At 38.5% G+C, this 19,871-nt stretch overlaps 2 protein-coding genes and 1 long non-coding RNA gene across 3 annotated transcripts; all 3 read right to left on the bottom strand.

Annotated features, from left to right (window-relative positions):
• Positions 1–1,248: 1,248 nt before the first annotated feature.
• On the bottom strand, positions 1,249–1,981 carry LOC117617491. Its single transcript, XR_004584349.1, has 2 exons — positions 1,830–1,981; positions 1,249–1,671 (listed from the first exon to the last, which is right to left on the bottom strand). It is a non-coding gene; the product is annotated as an uncharacterized LOC117617491 (long non-coding RNA).
• Positions 1,982–2,006: 25 nt separating this feature from the next.
• On the bottom strand, positions 2,007–2,486 carry LOC117617991 (KIN17-like protein). The gene has a single exon (XM_034347629.1). The coding sequence runs from the start codon at positions 2,484–2,486 to the stop codon at positions 2,007–2,009; it is 480 nt and encodes a 159-aa protein (XP_034203520.1).
• A 3,993-nt stretch (positions 2,487–6,479) lies between these two features.
• LOC117620395 (receptor kinase-like protein Xa21) lies at positions 6,480–13,829 on the bottom strand. Its single transcript, XM_034350581.1, has 7 exons — positions 13,744–13,829; positions 10,601–11,189; positions 10,408–10,479; positions 10,241–10,312; positions 9,490–9,849; positions 7,332–9,341; positions 6,480–7,023 (listed from the first exon to the last, which is right to left on the bottom strand). Exons 2-7 carry the CDS (start codon positions 11,169–11,171, stop codon positions 6,620–6,622), a joined length of 3,489 nt encoding a protein of 1,162 aa, XP_034206472.1. The 5' UTR covers positions 11,172–11,189; positions 13,744–13,829; the 3' UTR covers positions 6,480–6,619.
• Between the last annotated feature and the right edge of the window lie 6,042 nt (positions 13,830–19,871).

Here is a 19,871-nt window from a genome sequence, read left to right on the forward strand (position 1 = left end):
GTTTACGGTTTGGGCCATATTGCATTCAAAAATAAGACGAGGAGGAGAAAGAAACAACATGCGTTTCAAAAATAGGCAGTCAGGTGCATCATAATTGCATCGTAAGACATTGTAAGAAATTATTTTAAAAAATAATAACAACTAAAAAATAATTTACAAAAAAAGGAAGGTATGAATAAAGAGACAGAGCGAATAAGGGGAGAAAGAGGCAGAACGAAGCTAGAGAGAGACAGAGAGAGAGCTGCGCTACAGAAAGAGAGCAAAGAGAGAGTTGCACTAGAGAGAGAGAGAGAGAGAGAGAGAGAGAGAGCCAAGAGAGAGAGAGAGAGCTGCGATAGACACATACCAAAGAGAGAGAGAGAGATGTGCCAGAGAGAGAGAACCGAGTGAGCTAAGAGAGAACAAAATTTCTGAACATGTGAAAAATCAGCAATAAGTGGACAATAATTATATTTTTATAGGTGATATTGTAATACTATTGCTATCGTATTGTGGTTATATTGCTTTAATATTGCCTCATAGTGTACATGTATTGGCCTAATATTGCTATTATATCGTATGTCAATGGCCATTTGGTCTAATAACAGAGTCTCCACTTCGTTGAAAAGTAATCCTGAATTCAAATCTCATGGACACGACAATTGTTATCCATCCTTATATTAGCATGAATTGATGTTGACCTTTGAAATGATAGTTGGAGTTGCACATCGATTCATATTCAAAAGGAAAGTAATTCTCTCCCTCAATGAATCTTCGTTCAAAAGAAGGCAGCTATCAAATATTGGGTACAAAAATGCAAGGTCCACAGTAAATTAATTGGCAAATATATAGGTTTGATTTTTGTTTAACCCCAAAACCTCCCTAGGCTACAGCCCACTGTAGCCTTTGTCCTAGTTCCGCTAGTGTATTCTAGGGTTCTTGTAATGATGTATTGACTTTGTCGAAACTATGTTTTCTTCTTTGCCAATCGGTAAATAAGAATTTCATAGCAGCAGAGCAAGAGAGAACACTATCTTGCATGCTATCAAATTGCTTTTACTCTGATTACAATGACAATTGAACCTATAATTTTTCTAATACATGAAGCATGATGAAGGTATTGAGATGCAACTCTCCAAGAGGCTTCAATCGGCAGCAGAACGAACATGAGCACACGCCCTTACTTTAGCAACTTAATAACTCATAGCTACTAGCCTCTTTGTGCATCTTTCCATTGTAAATACAGCTATTTCTCTCAACCCTAATACATAATAATGGAAAAGGATGTACAAGTGCCAATCCCCAACTTGTTCATCCACAGAAAATATGTATTGCAAAAAGAACCGTGTAACAGTGCATAAAAATATTGGAAACATAACCATGGAATACATGTGCAATGAGAACCGTTGGTTTCCACAAGCAGAAAACCATTCACAGAGGCTCTAGACTGGTGTCAAAAGAACCAGGGCATACATAATAGGCAGGTATGATTTGACATAAAGAATTTTTCATACCAACTTTGCAAAATCAATCTTGAGAGGCAGCAGTTGGACGAGGACACAACACAACTATCCTAACACCTCTATTGCTGTACCTAGTATCTCATCCCACATTAATATGCTTTTCAACTTTTCCATTACCAAGCACCTACTTTCAGACATCAACTGGGTGAAGACTCAACCCCACAACCAACTGAAAAAGAATGCAGGCAATAGAGTGAGTCAAAGAAGTCTCATATACCCAAAAAAGAAATCATATTATTCATACCAAAGAAACCCCAAACTACCTACCATAAAAGCACACAAGAAATATTTGTTTACCCAGGAATGACTATTGAGAAGAAATAAAACCTCTTAAATGGTAGTAAAATTTCCTGAAGGAAAAAAATAATCCATTGCTTCATGCATCAGTGCCCAAAAGTGGGAGAGCTCCCACATGTGTTCAGCTCTAAACAATGTCCGCAATGATGGATGAATCTGCATATTCAGATGATATATGCAGTACGAATTTCCATATAATATACAAAGTTAAAATACAAAGTTCTTCAACCTCTCCTTGAAAAGGGTTTCCGAATCTCTATCGATATAAGTAATGAACCAACCCTTTGGCGTCTCCTCAACCTTACACTTACCCGTCCTCCCCAAGTGCTTCACGAACTCGGTTATCGTGGCCCACTCAGTCGAATTCATATGAACATGGTGGCGGTCGTTGATGTACTCGTTGTAGACCACGGTGGCGGCGATACGGCTGAACCGGTGGCTTCGTTTCATCAAATCGAGAAAACTTTGCTCGAACTCCTCGGAGTAGCCATCGACTATGCGATTAGAGTTTTCGCCGAAGATCTGCATCTGTCGCTGGTGGCTTTCGCTCATGCAGTGGCATTTGAAGCCGTTCTCGTCTCGACATTGCTTCTGGCACATCTGGCAGTACCATCGAAGCTTCTGAAGTCCCTTGGCCTTGATCCGATTGGCAATTGCCTTTGGGGTTAGGAAGTCGTTCTTCCCCATGATGATTTTACCGCCGAATTACAGAAATATTGGTGTAATTTGAATCAGGATTGGGGTGGTGTTTTGATTGGGGAATTGGCAATCTAAACCCTAGATGACGGAAGGGCTGGACCTGATGAGGGTTTTATTTTTGGGAAATAGCAATAAGGGTACAATAATTTTATATTTATAGGTGATAGTTGTACAAAAATTGAAAATGGGTGGTATTTTCAGTTACAATTATAAAATTAGTGGCATTTAGGGCTATTTCCCAAAAAAAAAACAAAACAGCAGAAAAATGAGGGGCATTTCCGTCATTACACTGTGTTTAGCTACAGTGTTTAGTTGCATTGGGTTTTAGTATATAAAAATATAGAATAGAATATAGAATTTGGAAATTTGTTAATCACAATGTACTGAATTTTAGAATCTTGACCAGTTCATTGTGGATGTCTATGTAGGAAAGGTTCGTGCCCTTTGTACCCGGCCAGGATGTCCTACCCTAACCATAAGCTCAACGCGGCACAACTCCCTCAAATCTGAGGCATTAACATGACCAACCATAACAAAAGAATGCCCTTGGGAATGGGGCAGAGCAGAACTGGGACTACTAATAACATCAGTACAAGGAGCAGTCTCCACATACAGAGGTGAGTTCACCGGGGTTTTACCGGTAATGAAAATTATAGGCTTTGACAGTTCAATTTGATCTGAATTTTGAAAAGAGAAGCTCCATGAAATTTCACGCTTATGAAGTTGCCTAACCTCAAAGCTATAGGGATCCTGGCGATGGTAGTTATAGCCCGTCGAAGAATCCCGAGGGATTGAGGAGCAGTTATCAACATTGGCATCCACAACTCGGATGGTGTAGTTATAATTGATTGCCTGGACATAGTATTTCCCCGAAAACAAGTATAACACTGTTATATTATTCTCACAAGACAGTTCATACATTTTGTCACAGCACTTCTCTGGATCATGTTTCAGTCGAAAAAGGTAGCTTATGTTTTGGATTTCACCACACGATGAAGGTTCACACCTATGATGATGATCTTCCTTGGCACTGAAAGTTCCACAGTACAAGCCAAGAACTGTTACAAGGACAATGAGTCGTGATGGAACTGATACTCTTCCTGCAGCCATTGCAAGACAAGATTAGGAGAAAAAGAGAGTGGGAGGTTTCCAGCACAACTGCAGCTTCCTTTGTTTCAGACAAGGATCCTTTGATTATATTACAGCACTTTGATTATTTTATACTAGCATACTTTGATATTATGATATTTTTGATTCATCGACTTTGCTAAGTCGGTTTGCTCATTCTCCATTATTCTAGATTTTTCTATATTATTCAAGACACAAGTGTGCATTAATTTTAACAGATATAAAGAAATTTTGTGGGCAGGAATTTATTCGTCAACATGAAATTTTTTTTAATGTATTGTTACCTTCATTTTCCAGAGTAGAGTTGATTTGTCAACAGGGAAATGAGATTTTATATGTCTTAACTTGTGGAATAATGTTGCCAGTGGAAAAAAGAAAAAGAAAAAAAGAGTCATTATTGGGAGTATGATTAGATGTTCAAGGTGCAGAGAAAAGTTGAGTATTTCGTCAGAGATGACAAATCCTGTTGTTCATGGTAGGCTTCAAAGTTAATATTGGAGCATGCCAAAATGAGTGCTCAGAAAAACGCTGTGGAGACTTTGGTCCACCTATCAAATTCCCTTTTCGACTCGAAGACAAGCAGCCTGATCACTGTGGCTACCCTGGATTTGATTTATCCTGCAATGAAAGCACAATACAGTGCTTTCAGTGAAGTTCAACGGCACTCATATCAACTCCAAATCCCAGCTGTTCATCTTCTCTAGCAGACAAAAACAATCTCACGTGAAAAGTTTGATGGGTTAGGGTGAGATTTTTTATAGGATTTGGTATTTATACCTCCCACTAAAAAGTCACACAATTTCCACATTAAAAAAAAATCCATCTAAATTAGCAGGTTTTTGAATACCAAAAGACTTTTTGTTACTTGTTTAAAATCTTGATTGAATACCACTAGATTTGGACACCCTCTTTAAAATATCCTAATAGTCCTAATTGAATACCAAAAGACTTGTTTAGATTATTTAAAAGTCTTAATTGAATACACAAGACTTATTTATCCCAAAACAGTCTTTTAAAATCTTAATTGAATACAACCCCCTCAAATTTTAGTCAAGCATTGAATTGAATAAAAAAGAAAATTTAAAAGGTCCGAAATCTTTCCAAATGATCTATATTTCTCCTGATCTCACTGTTTGTCTTGCCTCTCTGACTGCCTTTGTTGTCATGCAGGGCAAAAAAGTTGAGGCGAAACCAATTGTAATAGGTGAAGTAAATTTTTGTACCAATGAAGCACGAAAAATGCTTTTTGACAGTGCTGGACATAAACTAGCAAACTGGTAAAGTCAGGTTTTCACTTTTTCACTTGTTTTTTTTTTTTTTCTTCTTCTTGTTACGTGTTGGCTTCCACGTAACAAATTATGCACCCTTAGATGGATAAAGAAATTAGTTTGAGTTTATTTTGAATTTGTACTTTAAGCAATTGAAATGTATTTGTTATTGTTGACATTGTCAAATACTTAACCAATATCACCTGCACTTGATTTTTACTCCATTCGCCTTGAGTGTCATGCTCAAGCTCAAACACGTTGATTACATGATATTCTCAGTTGGGAAACTGAAAAGTTGAACTTTCAGTGCTCAATAGGCCAGAGCTCAATAGGCCCTTCATAGTTTGGGCCCACTGCTATGGAAGCGAGAGAGAAACAAACCCAAGAAAAAATCAGGACAGAGAATCTTAGCTCCTATCTGGTTTGGATGCAGCCTGAACATCCATATTTGTAGGGAGATCACAACTTTAAGCAGATGGTTCAAGATAATTCTTTTCGAACCCGGCTCAGTAAGATAGAGCAAACAAGAATCGCTTGCCATGTTGCCTTTATTTGCTGGAACACATGGAAAACTCGCTGCAAGGCAGTAATTGAAGGTCGATTGACATCCCCAATCGAAGTCATCTATGCAACTTCCTATGCTGTTTCTGAGTTCATGGCAGCAAAACCTGCTTCTTTGGATGCTAGACTCCGTTCTATCTCAACAAACCAGGTGAATCGAACTTGGTCTCCCCCAACGGCTCCTAAGGTTAAAATTAATATGGATGCAGCTTGGTCTGCTAGTTCAAAATGTGGAGGCATTGGTTTGGTTTCCCAGGACCACTTGATGTCGTTCCATGTGGCTAAGGCATGTCCTTGCAGGGTGTGCTCCTTTGCTATTGTAACATCAGTTCCAAAATGTTCATTATGAGACGGAATGGAGAGATTGATGCTAATAAACTTGGCCATCCAAAGTTCATTGATGCTACTTGGTCTTGGTGTCCAAGAACTGCTAATAAAGTAGCAGTGAAAATTGTGAAAATTGTGTGTACGAGGATGAGCCCTGTGAGTCTGTGACTTAGGTCTTTCAACCTCCATCCTCACTGGTGCATGTTTTGAAAAAGGATGGCCTTCCTTGTCCCCATCCCCAGTGGAGTTGCTGCACTCTTCAAGGAGGATGTTTGGTGTCTTTAATGTTGGGCGACGTCTTTGTTTGGTTTCTTTGCAGTTTGCTGTGTTAGCTTATGTTTGTCGCTTGTTAGTCCTAGTTTTGTTTTGGGACTTCCCGTGTCTTTGTATGTTTTTCGTGGGCTCTGCCCTTTAAATGAAAGTTCATGTTCGACCCAAAAAAAGGGGAAGAAAATTTTTCGTTAAGCTCTAGTAATTAGCAAGCTTAACATATAAAAGCAGGCTTCAAATTTATTGGTCTCCAGGACACAAAATGAGTTATAGGAGTTACACTTGTCAACCATTGAGTGATTTTTTTTATTTATAATTTTGTTTATTTTGCTAAGAATTGAGTTCACTTGTTGTGTGTGTGTATATATATATACATAGAGCTTCATCTCTACAAAAAAATAATTTGAATCCGATATCATTTGACCATATCGAAATTTTTGTACAATCAGTCTACACTCTCCAGCATACAATCAGTTAAACATCAAAACAAAAAGCATGACTTGGTCCATCAATTAAAGGCAGAAATTAAAAATCAAAGTGCATGAAACATACATGTCATAGAATTCATTAATTGAAGTGCTGAACAAGAGGACGGTTTAACAGAGCACCTCCTGCAGCGTCCTTCAGAAACTTTGTCTTGATTTTCTTGAGTGTGGCTACAGCTTCTTTCATACTTATCCTCTCTTCTGGTGATTCTGCACAGCAAGCGAGAGCTAATCTCATAATGGATGATAAGCAATCCCTCTTGCTCACAAAATCATCATCATCCTGCTCTGTCCCAAGTAAATTATCATCCACAACTCCATCTTTTATTGCATCTGGTAATAGTGATTTTGTAATCCATTGCTTGAAATTCATCTCCCCAACAAACATCTCATCTGTTGGCTTCCTTCTTGTGAATGTTTCCATCACTACAATTCCAAAACTGTAAACATCCCCTCTTGTTGAAACTATTCCTTCCATTCCATACTCTGCAATACGAATTATATTTAAATTATACTTGTGTGTGTGAAATATATTATTTTCATTTTTTTTTTTACAAGCGATAGTCTAAACTACAGGGAATGAGGATTTCTCTTTCACACACACACAACTATGATGCTATGAAAGTTCAAACCTGAGATCTCTAGTCTGCAAGTCAATGTCATTTTCCACTAGGCTAGACCTCGCGGGCATATTATATTCATTTGTATGATGAAAAGAAAATTATAATTTAAGTTCTTCATAATCAAGGACAACATTATAAAATTGAAAAATATTAAACTAGTAAGTACATCACCTGGAGCCATATAACCAACTGTGGCTAAGGTGATGGTTTGGGTCATAGAATCTCCTCCGCCCAAGAGTTTTGCGATTCCAAAATCGGCAACGTGTGCAACCATATCATCATCTAGTAGGATATTGCTGGGCTTCAAATCGCAATGTACAATAGGTATTGGATAACCATGGTGTAGGTATTCCAATGCCAATGAAACATCTACCATTATATTCATCCTCTGTAAGATACTCAAAGAAGAGTTTTCAGTATACAACCACTTCTCAAGGCTCCCATTAGGCATGTAGTTCAGTACCAGGGCTTTGAAATCAGTTTGACTGCAACAACTGATGACTTTTATAAGATTTCGATGACGAATCTTGCTTAGCATTTCACATTCCCTATCAAAACTCTTGAAACCCCCTTCTAGTTGTAACTTGAAAACCTTTACAGCAACATCTATCCCATCTGAAAGTGTCCCTTTATACACTGAGCCAAAACCCCCACTTCCAAGTAAGTTTCTTTCATTAAATCCGTTTGTCGCCCTAAGAAGTTCAAGGTGTGAAACTCTTCTCCAAAGAAGTTGAGGTGACAAGGTAGCCTCTATTACAACTGGCACGCTCCTTTTCTTGTGTAGTATCAACATCGATATGGAGACCGCTAGGAGTATTGCTGATATGATCCCTGGAATAATATATTTCAAGATGAACAAACCAACTTTCCGGGAATGGGGTTTGTGTTTTGTACTGCTTTTGCATGGTGAAATATTCAGTCGGGGTGCGCCACACAGTGCATCATTCGAGAGAAATGATTGAGCAGAGAAGTTTTCGAAAGGTCCACCAGTTGGAACTTCTCCTTGGAGTCTGTTGGAAGACAAATTCAGATACTTGAGGTGTAAGAGTCTTTCTAGAGACTTTGGAATCACTCCAGAAAGATTGTTTTTGGATAAGTCCAAGATTTCCAGGCTCACTAAGTCGCCAAATGAACTAGGAATAGGGCCTTGGAAATTATTATTTGCCAACGAGAGATTAACCAAATCTTTCAAACCCTTGATGTTGCTTGGTATACGACCTGATAAATTGTTATTTGAGAAATCCATATCTGTCACAACTTTTAATTTTCCAGTATCACCTGATAGAGATCCGGTAAGAGAATTGGATGACAGGTTTATGTGTAATATAAATGCTACTTCCCACAAGGTTGATGGTATTGTGGAATTTAACAGATTTGACTCTAATGATAGACTTCTTAGAGATGTGGCTAGATTACCCAAACAGGGAGGTATAGAACCAAATAGTTGATTGACACCCAAAAATAAGTCGACCAGGTTTTCGAGTTGACAAATTTCGTGTGGGATATATCCTTGCAACTTGTTTTCATCCAAATACAAACCTTGCAGATTACGTAGTCTTCCCAGTGAAGCTGGAATTGGTCCACTCAAATGATTGTAACCCAGGTCCAAGGCTGCCAAGCTGCTCAAGTTACTAATTTCACTAGGAATTTCACCCCTCATGTTGCAAAGGGCTAAACGAAGATCTTGCAATGATGTAGACAGATTCTCAAAGAAAACAGGAACTGTGACATTTAACGGATTACCTGTCAAGTACATTGCCGCCAAATTTCTAAGATTAGCCAAGCAAGAGAGAATGTTTGCTTCCGGAGTAGAAATATCAATTGTCAAAGTATTCATCTCTAAGCCAAGGACTTGAAGGTTTGTTAATGCACATAGTGTGCTAGGAATGAACCCAGTAAATGAGTTTCTACCCACGTCTAGATGGGTGAGCTTAGAGGCATTGGAGAGGTTGGGGATTGCTCCGCTGACTTGATTTTCTGGTAAAACAAACTTTTCTAAGTTGGGAACCCCAACGCCTATGTTTGCTGGGAGGCTACCTGATAGCTGATTTAGACCAAGCGATATTGTTCTTATCATGGACATATTGAAGATTGTGGATGGGATCAGGCCATTTAGATTGTTACCATAGACTACAAAAACCTCTAAACTTTGAAGACCACCAATCTCTGGTGGTATAGCACCTGCCACAATTCAGCATCATTGCATGATAAATCATCATAAGAATCACATAATAAGATAACAGATTTTAAAAGAAGGAACAAAATTGTTTCTAAATGTCTCAAAAGAAACAAAAAAAAAGAAAAGCTGACATGATAATACTACATGTACCTGTCAAGTTGTTGAGCTCAAGATGAAGCTGTGTGATTTGGGTTAAGTTCCCAATATTTTTGGGTATGCTTCCACTGAATTTGTTAGAGCTCAACGCTAATACTTGCATCTCTCGGCATTGCCATAATTTGGAGGGAAGTGGACCACTAAATTTGTTGTCAGTCAAATCAAGAAGTTGAATACGAGGAAGATGCTGACATACATTGTCTGGAATACTACCATTCAAATTGTTTAGATGTAAAGCCAAACTAGTCAAAGAAGACATATTGAATAGAGCCACAGGAATAGTCCCTTTTAGGGTATTAAACTGCACGAACAAGTTCTCCAACTTATCTAAACTGCCCATCTCGTTTGGAATTTCTACAAAAACCAACACCTATATATTAAATTCATGGTTCATCAGCCATCCTAAACTATATATATACATATAGCCAACTCCATATTGTAGTTCAATAATCTGAACTGCCTATCTTTTAGATATTATTTCAAAGATCATCTCTTTAAAAAATCATTTGAATATGAAATCATTTGACCACTCAATTAACTGTTGTCATTTTAGTATTTTCTTGAAGGTCCATGGTCGTCTATTTTGTTAGTCAAAATTGATGTGTTAATTATTTTTAATTTGTCTAATATTTTGCAAGGATGATTTATGAATGAAACTTGAAAAATAAACAGTTCAGATCATTGAAATAAAATTCGTTGTGTACCGCACAAGGCGTCCCTTGAGGGATCCCTCAATATTATGTACCTTTGAAATTGTTGTTGTCCAGGTATATCTCCACCAGCGTTGTTAAGTTCCCTATTTCTCTCGGTATTTTACCTGTCAAATAGGTGCATGGCGAAGATTTAAAAAAAAAAAGGAACTAGAAGAGTAAGATATATGATCACTGGATCAAATTAATAATCGAATCAGACCCTCAAAATTGTTATAGGCAAGGTATATCCCCTTCAACTTTGTTAACTTCACGATTTCTCTTGGTATGCTACCTGTTAAATGTGGATGTGTGCCAGAGAATGAATAAGGGGGAAAAACACTAGCAGATATCAGCTATCTTGTATGTGGTTACATAATTATATCATATTAAGTAATGATCACCAAGAATTCCACCTGATAGCTGGTTGTTGCTAAGATCAAGTACTTGCAGTGCAGATAAGTTGTAGATAGCATTGGGTATGGGACCTGAAAACTGATTACCATACAAACCAAGGGTTTGAAGTTTGGATAAGTGCCCAAACCATGCTGGAATGATTCCCATAAAATTGTTGAATCCAAAGCTAATCAACTTCAATCGGCGCAAAGCAGCCAATTCTTGGGGCAAGTTGCCATGGAAACTATTATTTTGGAGGGTTAGGCTAACAAGAAATGAGAGGTTGGCTAGGTGGGGAGGAATGATGCCTGTGAGACCCATGAAGGAGAGATTCAAGGCTGTGACTCTAAGGTGGTGTACACCGCAAGTAACGCCAACCCAGTTGCAAATATTGGAGGTTTTAGTGGCAGACCAGTTGGTAGTCAAGATGTTTTGAGGGTCACTAGTGATATGAGCCTTAAGAGCAATAAGAGCAGATTGGTCTGTGGTTATGTTGGTTTTTGTTGCTAGTGCTACGGTTAAGTTGACCATATATATAACAGAGTATACCAGCAACAATGTTCTCGACAAGAGGAACCCAGATCTCTCCATATTCTGAAATTCTTGAGACTGCAAACCAGGAAGAGAAAAGTGAGTTCAAGACGGATCCAAGTTGAAAGGTTCGAATGTCTTTTATATGATGAAAAAAAAAAACACACACACACACACACTCAATTGCCGGTTCGAATGTCTTTTGGTTAATATTATTATTTTTTTTTTGGTTTTTTTGGTTTTTTTTTTTTTTTGGTGTTTGGTGTTTGGTTGTTACACAAGAGAAAGTTGATTTTTTTTGCTTTTCAAAATTATGGGTTAGTGGCGACAGATTTAATAAGCAGGTGGAAGGATGCTTTTAAAATCTACTTCCTTGAGAAGCATATAAAGTCTTTAATGAAATCCTTAGGCCATCTCCAACAATAGAAGGCTAAACATAACTCACGCATAAAATATAGCCCATTATTTATAGTTTTTAAAGAAACAGTGTTGGGCTATATTTTTACCATCTCCAATTGTGGAGGGCAAAATCATAGCCCCTTCAATATTTTATTTGTTTTTAGTATATTCTTTAACCATATTGGTTAATTTAATTAACAAATAAACATCAATTGAAAAACAATAACCAAAAAATTAATTTAAAAAATAAATAACTAAGGGTTTTTTGTAGCAATGGTCCCTCAACTATACTCGGAGTTGCATTTTGATTACTCAACTCCAAAAATAGTTATAGAGGTCACTCAGTTAAGTGTTGTGTTGCACCATTAGTCCCTACTGTTAGAGAGACTTGACGGAAGGGACTAATGGTGCAGCACAACACCTAATTGAGTGACTTTGTAACCATTTTTTGGAGTTGAGTGACCAAAATGTAACTCCGAGTATAGTTGAGGGACCATTGCTACAAATAACCCTTATTTATTTATTTTTTGTTATTTCGTTTTTATAAATATTTGGAATGAATTTTCAAGTTTACCCATAGATTTAACGGAAAAATAGACAAACTTGACGAAAGGGACTAGCAATGCAATACCATACATAATTGGGGGACCTCTGCAGCTATTTTTGAAGTTGAGTGACCAAAATGTAACTACGGGTATAGTTCAAGGACCATTTCTACAAAAAAAAAACCCTTAAGTTAAAAACAACTACTAAAAACTTAAAAAGATGAAAAGAACTTGAAAAATTAGATAGAAGGATGAAAAGAATGTGGGAACTTATGTAGAAATGAGGTTGGTATTTATAGAAAAAAAATTCGAAAATTTTTGAATTTTTTGAATAATAATTAAAAAAACCAATATTTAGGATTTTTTTTGGAAAATGGATTTTAAAAAAAGGCTAGCTGATGTCAGCATCTTGAAAGATACAATAAAGCAAGAAGTCGTTGCAAGTTTTTGAAGAAAAAAATTATAAAAGATACAGCCCATCCAAGAATCTTGCCAAGTTTGGCTCATCATTTGGCCTCTTTGGCCTGCTGACTGAGTTTGGCCAAGTGACATGACATATGTAGCCTACTTACTAGAGATGAGTTTTAGATTTGAAAGGGCTAAATTCGAGAATTTAGTGATATGCATATACTACTTTTATTTTAGTGATAAGAATATTGGATTGTTTGGATTATTTGAAAATTGAATTGACTAGCTAGGGCGTAAAGATTAGAGTTTGTTTTGTATCTTCTTGTGCTCAGTGTAGTTTAAGATATTTTGTTTTAAAGATAAGTACACACGTACTGTAGTTAGTTCTCTTTTTCTCAACAAAAAAAAAAAAAAAATTAACACTTTCAACATTATATTTTATGTGGTCATTATACACACTATAAGCACTTCTAATTAGGGGTGGACATTTAAATCGGTGAATCGGAAGTCCGAGCCGAACCGCACCGAATCAAATTGGAAAAAAATCGAGTTGACCAAAAAGTCAACAACCAGTCAAAAATCGAATCGGATCGGTTTGGACTGGTTTTGGATCCAGTTCCATGCCTTCAAAAATCAGCGGGGCCGAACCAAACCGGTCAAATTGAAAACTATATAATTTCAATATATATATATATTTTTTAATTTCACAAAAAAAAAAAAAAAACTAATATTGTTTTCAAGTTCAATTTCAAAATATCTCTCTTTTCCAACTTTAATATTTATTTTTATATGAAATTGAATAATTTGTTAATTTTCAAGTAATAATAATATTTTCAGTTGAGAATTGTATTAAAAATTAATCTGGTTCAAAACCGAACAGGTTCAACCCAAACCGGACAGTTTTTGAATTTTTTTATATTAAAATTGAACCAAACTAAATCGAATGAATAGTACTAAATCGGTTCTAATTTAAGGCAAAAATCGGTCCAACCCGAACCGTGCCCACCCCTACTTCTAATACAAATTACCAAATAGTTTGACTACTCACCACACTTTTTGACATACAATTTATCCAATGATTAACTGTTTTATTTCACAATTGATTATTCTCGTAGCAAAGTAGAAGCAGCTTATTTTTAAAGCACATCAATATCAAAGTAACCCTAATTTAAGTGATAATGACGTAAATTAGGTAATCAAGCAAGTAGTAAGCAAATCTATAAGGTAACGTTAAGTAAAACAAAGGAACCGAATAAATGAAAGAGAAATACTTACATAACCTTTAGAGTTATAAACAACACCCCAGAAAGCAACGCGCAAACTTGGGAAAGAAACTTAAAACTAAGAGCTCCCTCTGAAGTGGAAAACAAAAGGCACTCTTGAATGCAAGGGGGATGAGCCAAGGCTCTGAATTTAAAGGAAATTCACCGCACAAAATCACAAAGCTAAAACTATTAAGAGACAAGATGCCAGCTGTCATACTTTTATTGGTTTTCATACTGATGTTGATGTTGACGGTGGCATCACTGTGGACAGGTTTTCTCCAAAATATCAGACCAGAGTGAATGCAGACAGCTGTAAAACTTCTCGTCCCACCACAATTATTTGATGGGCACAAATTACATGACAATGTCTTCGTTGGCGAACAGATCTTCGTCCATCTAGCATTGTGATAACGCTATAGTCAATGCTTTCACCATCTAAGTCAAGATTGGAAGGCTTTCTTCTTTTTAAGTCTTCGTTTTGTTTTTTCCCAAATTTCAAGTCTTCTTTTGACGGAGGAACCACCTCACAGCTTTCAGCTTTTGAGATAAACCAGGATTAGATTTCAAGGTGGATTGCCAACTAGTTGAATGAAAAGGAGCTTTTATTTCTAGATCAGTTGTTCTATGTTCAAATTCTCATAGCATTTTAGTAGTTTGTGTTTGTGATAATTCTTTTTTTTTTTTTTAACTTTTTAAAGTGTTAGATTTATTTTATTTTTCCAAATAAATGGACCTAAAAAGTTTAAATTTGGAGAACATATGATTTTATCTACAAACTAACATAAAAATATCTATGTAGAAATTTATAATTTATTTTAAACATTTTAAGGTATTTTTTTCTAATATTTCATACCATTGGAAGTGCAATGCAAATTGCATGTGCATCTAATTTTGTATCTCCACGGATGTGATGCATTTTTATAACCATTTACACATGTAATAACCAAAACCTTAATTAATATTTAACTATTAAACTATTAAGAAGAAAGGACACATTTGCCTTTAGAATATTCTAATAAGGAAAAGTTGACTTTTTGACCGAGAAAGAATTTGACTATTCCACTTGCATCGTTGCGTAGAGTGCGACGAAACGAGTCCGTAGACACGGAGTGAACTCGAATCGGAGTTGTAACGAAGAAAATACGGTCAAAATACTTAAAAGGGCAAAATGGTAATTTTCTAAATCAGGATTTAAAAAAAAAAAAAAATCTGACTCTCTCTCTTCCCTCACTCTTCTTCCTCAGACAACAACGCCCCCCCCCCCGCTTGTTTTTTTTTTCTCTAACCCGTCACCTTCTCTCCTCCATAACCACTGCCACATTCCACTCCGACTGACAAGACCAGACCCAATCGAACCACCGCTGCTTCCTCTTCCTTTCCCGACCGGTCCCTGCCCTTGGAACCCCTGTTTTTTGCCAGAAAACGCTCGAGATCATGCCAAAGTTGATAGAACTTCCAAGCTTTCATTCTCCTTCATCCGGCCACCAAATCGGACGAGTGAGGTATGGTTTTCTAGCTATTTTCCATGCTCTAGCTGCTGGTTGGGTAGGATTCCAGAAATTCCAAGCGTAGACCGTTCAATTTTTCAATCTAGGTTTCAGCCGGTTTTGAGAGGGTGATTCCGGCAACTTCCGGCCACTTTTTGGGGTAGGTCCAAGAACAAAAGTGGTTCCAAAATGTGTGTTTTACCTAAGTTAGGAGTTTGGGCCTGCGGTTTGGAGTTTTTTCCGGCCGCCAGGAATTTCTTAAGCCACCCACCCGCTGCCGGCGCGTGGGCAGTTTGGTGGGGACCACACTCAGTCCTAAAATGATCCTCGTGTTGTCACGAGCGCGTAAGAATTCGCGGATCTTAATTTGGATAACGTATGAACCCTGAACGGATTTCGCATCTTGTGTGATTTCCAAGTTCAATGGGTTCGAACCTTTGTTCATGCGTTTGTGACCAAACCAACCGGCCGTTTGAGACCAGACTCTTGGAACTTGTGTTCTAGGTTTAACGGAACGTTAATGTGGGCATAGGAGTAACTTTAATTAGATGCATGCACTTCTAGGAGTAAGGGGTCAGGGTTTTATTTAAATATTTATATCGGGCAGTTTTATTAATATATATTATTATGATAATTGAATCAAGCACCCAGGCACCAGTTGACCTACAGGAGAGACCTTCAAAAGGTCCAGCGAGCATGATTTGTTGAAGTTAAATATCTTTATTTATATACTGCCTAGTTGAAAATGCTAAAAAGATGTGGAAAGTAAAGATTGAGATATATATCAGATAAAATGGCAGCAGAGTTCTAGATTTAACAAAAATTCAGTTATTCATCAGACCTTTCAGAAATTTTATATTTTCTTAAGCCACCTTAGGTACCCAATTATAGAAACAGGTTCCCTTAGGTACACCTAGGTGGTAGTTTTAAACTGATTTCAATGCTTTTAAGAGTTTAAAAATGATATGAGTATGATTGACATATATATATATATATATATATGAGTGCATTGATTTCAGTATGTATATGATTAAAAGAATGAATTAGTTTTGTATAATTGTTTTTACAGTGGGGTTAGTATGTTCTTATGCTATTTTTGTTTAAAATTTGTTTTTGGGTCCACTCACCTTTTAAATGTTTTGCTCCCCCAGGCCATAGACGTGCATCTGAAATCCACCACAGGGCAGTCTCCGCTTCCTGCATCTCGTCAGCTTAGAGTAGGGTCCTTGACCTCCAAATGTCCTTCTTGTAAATTACTCTGTATAGATGCTCTGATATTGCCCATGGGCTCAAACTTTACTGTTGATTGTATATATATGCATGCTGGAAGTTGGGTTGTGTATATATGCTTGTCTTGACAGGTGTAATTTTGGGAATTGAACAAAGTATAGGGGAGACTCTACCGAATTTTCGGTAGAAGTCAAGGCTAAAATGAAATTAAGTTTGTAACCAGAAGGGCAACCAGGTCATTTGTACTCGGCACCTGCCAGGTATCGATCACAAACAGGGTTCAGCTCGGATTTCAAAGGAGAATTTGGGTCGGGTTCTGTCAACTTGGTATTAGAGCATTAGGTTTAACTTCCTGTAGACTCCGCACTTTGTGCTTTCTCGTTTTACTAAACAATTGTTTCTTGTAACAGTAAGCATGGGCCGTAAATGTGGTGGCTTCCGTAGAGGGACCAGAGAGTCGTCCCGAGTCAGGGGACAGAATCCCCTTCCCGAGCAAGAGGAATTTCCCATTCCTGCACCGGTACCGGAATCGGTAGAGCAGTCTTTTGTTGGAGGCCCATCAGGGGCCGCACCTCCCATGCCCACTATGCCGGGAGATCTAAATTTTCAGCAAACTTTGGAGTTGTCGACCCAGGCTCTATCCATGACTGGACAATCCAGAGATCCTTCCCTAGGATATGATAACCAAGCTAAGAGGATTGGGGCCATAGATTTTGACGGTGATGGTGACCCAGCAGTGGCTGAAAAGTGGATAGAGAGGATGGAGTGGATCATGGAGGTGATGGCCATTCCACAGAACTGTAGGGTAACTTTGGCCACTTTCTTTTTTATCAGGAATGCAAGACATTGGTGGGAGTGTTAAAAGGAGATATCGGGATCCGTCAGCCATTACATGGCAATTATTTCGAGTTGCATTTGACAGTCAGTACTCTAGCAGGGATTACAAAAACTGGTAAAATACCTGTGATCACGTCAGGTGACACCTGAGCTTGCTGCTGGGACATATTGTACACTCTGCCTGTGGCACTGGAACGTCCACCCCGTCCCCTCTGCTGACTACCACCTCGGCTAGCAACACTGGTCTGGGCCCCACCACTGGACGAGACCCCTACGAACTGTGATCTGCCCTGAGTGCCTATCCCCTGAGGCAATGCGACTGTAGCCTCTCCACCCTGAAGCAATACTGGGCACTCCCTCAAAAAATGTCCAGACTGGCCACAATGGAAACATCCAGTAGTACCCTGTCGGCAAATCCCAGTATGATACCTACCACACTCACCACACTGCGGATTCTTCCTCTTGGTTCTAGCTGTACTACCTTCGGAGCGGTTCCCAGAACTGCCACTCTGGTTGGAACCTCCACTAGAACTGACTCCAGGTCGAAAACCTCTATAACTGAGGCCACTAGATGACCCAGAGCTGTAGCTGCCTCTCTTGGATGACCTCTGACTGGGACCACCCATATCAAACTAACTCCTTCGAGGTTCACCCCGTGCTCTGACCATCATCTGGCTGCTCTCTATCAGCGAAGCAGACATCACCAAATCCCCAAAATTAGTCAACCGCTGGCTAATCACAATATCTCTAATAGAGGCCTTCAACCCTCTAGTAAACAACTAACATTTCTTATTCTCATCCTCGATTAGTGGTATAGAAAGTTCATTGAACTTTTTCTCATACTCAAGTACAGTCATTGTCCATATATATATATATATATATATATATATATATATATGTCAATCATACTCATATCATTTTTAAACTCTTAAAAGCATTGAAATCAGTTTGTATATGATTAAAAGAATGAATTAGTTTTGTATAATTATTTTTATAGTGGGGTTAGTATGCTCTTATGCTATTTTTGTTTAAAACTTTATTTTTGGGTCCACTCACCTTTTAAATATTTTGCGCCCCCAGGCCGTAGACGTGCATTTGAAAGCCACCACAGGGCAGTTTCCGCATCCTGCATCTGGTCAGCTTAGTGTAGGGTCTTTGACCTCTAAATGTTCTTCTTGTAAATTACTCTGTATATATGCTCTGATATTGCCCCTGGGCTCAAACTTTACTGTTGATTGTATATATATGCATGCTGGAAGTTGGGTTGTGTATATATGCTTGTCTTGACATGTGTAATTTTGGGGATTGAACAAATTACAGGGAAGACTCTGCCAAATTTTCGATAGAAGTCAAGGCTAAAATGAAATTAAGTTTGTAACCAGAAAGGCAACCAGGTCATTTGTATTCGGCACCTGCCAGGTGTCGATCACAAACAGGGTTTGGCTCGGATTCCAAAGGAGAATTTGGGTCGGGTCCTGTCAACTTGGTATCAGAGCATTAGGTTTAACTTCCTATAGACTCCACACTTTGTGCTTTCTCGTTTTACTGAGCAATTGTTTCTTGTGACAGTAAGCATGGGCCCTAAACGTGTTGGCTTCCGTAGAGGGACCAGAGAGTCGTCCCGAGTCAGGGGACAGAATCCCCCTCCCGAGCAAGAGGAATTTCCCATTCCTGCACCGGTACCGGAACCGGTAGAGCAGTCTTTTGTTGGAGGCCCATCAGGGGCCGCACCTCCCATGCCCACTATGCCGGGAGATCCAAATTTTCAGCAGACTTTGGAGTTGTTGACCCAGGCTCTATCCAGGACTAGGCAATCCAGAGATCCCTCCCTAGGATATGCTGACCAAGCTAAGAGGATTGGGGCCATAGATTTTGACGGTGATGGCCACCCAGCAGTGGCTGAATAGTGGATAGAGAGGATGGAGTGGATCATGGAGGTGATGGCAGTTCCACAGAACCGTAGGGTAACTCTGGCCACTTTCTTTTTGATCAGAAATGCTAGACATTGGTGGGAGTCTGTTAAAAGGAGATATCGGGATCCGTCAGCCATCACATGGCAATTATTTCGAGCTGCATTTGACAGTCAGTACTACCCACAGGCCTACCAGAATTTGAAAATGGAGGAATTTCTACACCTGGAATAGGGGACAATAACCGTACTTGAGTATGAGAAAAAGTTCAATGAACTTTCTAAGTACTGTGTTCCACTAGTCGAGGATGAAAATAAGAAATGTCAGTTGTTTACTAGAGGGTTGAAGGCCTCCATTAGAGATATTGTGATTAGCCAGCGGTTGACTAATTTTGGGGATTTGGTGTCTGCTTCGCTGATAGAGAGCAGACAGATGATGGTCAGAGCGCAGGGTGAACCTCGGAGGAGACAGTTTGATATAGGTGGTCCTAATCAGGGGTCATCCAAGAGAGGCAGCTATAGCTCTGGGTCATCTAGTGGCCGCATTTATGGAGTTTTTCCACCTGGAGTCAGTTCTAGTAGAGATTCCAACTAGAGTGGCAGTTCTGGGAACCGCTCCGGGGGTAGTGCAGCTAGAACCAAAAGGAGGAATCCGCAGTGTGCTGAGTGTGGTAGGTATC

Source organism: Prunus dulcis, chromosome 2 (genome assembly GCF_902201215.1).
Source record: "Prunus dulcis chromosome 2, ALMONDv2, whole genome shotgun sequence".
Lineage (NCBI taxonomy): Eukaryota > Viridiplantae > Streptophyta > Magnoliopsida > Rosales > Rosaceae > Prunus > Prunus dulcis.

Excerpts from the sequence above, each read along its gene's own strand:
- LOC117617991 (XM_034347629.1), bottom strand. The coding sequence starts at position 2,486 with ATGGGGAAGAACGACTTCCTAACCCCAAAGGCAATTGCCAATCGGATC.
- LOC117620395 (XM_034350581.1), bottom strand. The coding sequence starts at position 11,171 with ATGGAGAGATCTGGGTTCCTCTTGTCGAGAACATTGTTGCTGGTATAC. Across the intron at positions 10,313-10,407 it reads TGCCTATAACAATTTTGAGG|GTAAAATACCGAGAGAAATA; the intron begins GTCTGATTCGAT and ends CCTATTTGACAG. Across the intron at positions 9,850-10,240 it reads GGACAACAACAATTTCAAAG|AAATTCCAAACGAGATGGGC; the intron begins GTACATAATATT and ends TGGTTTTTGTAG.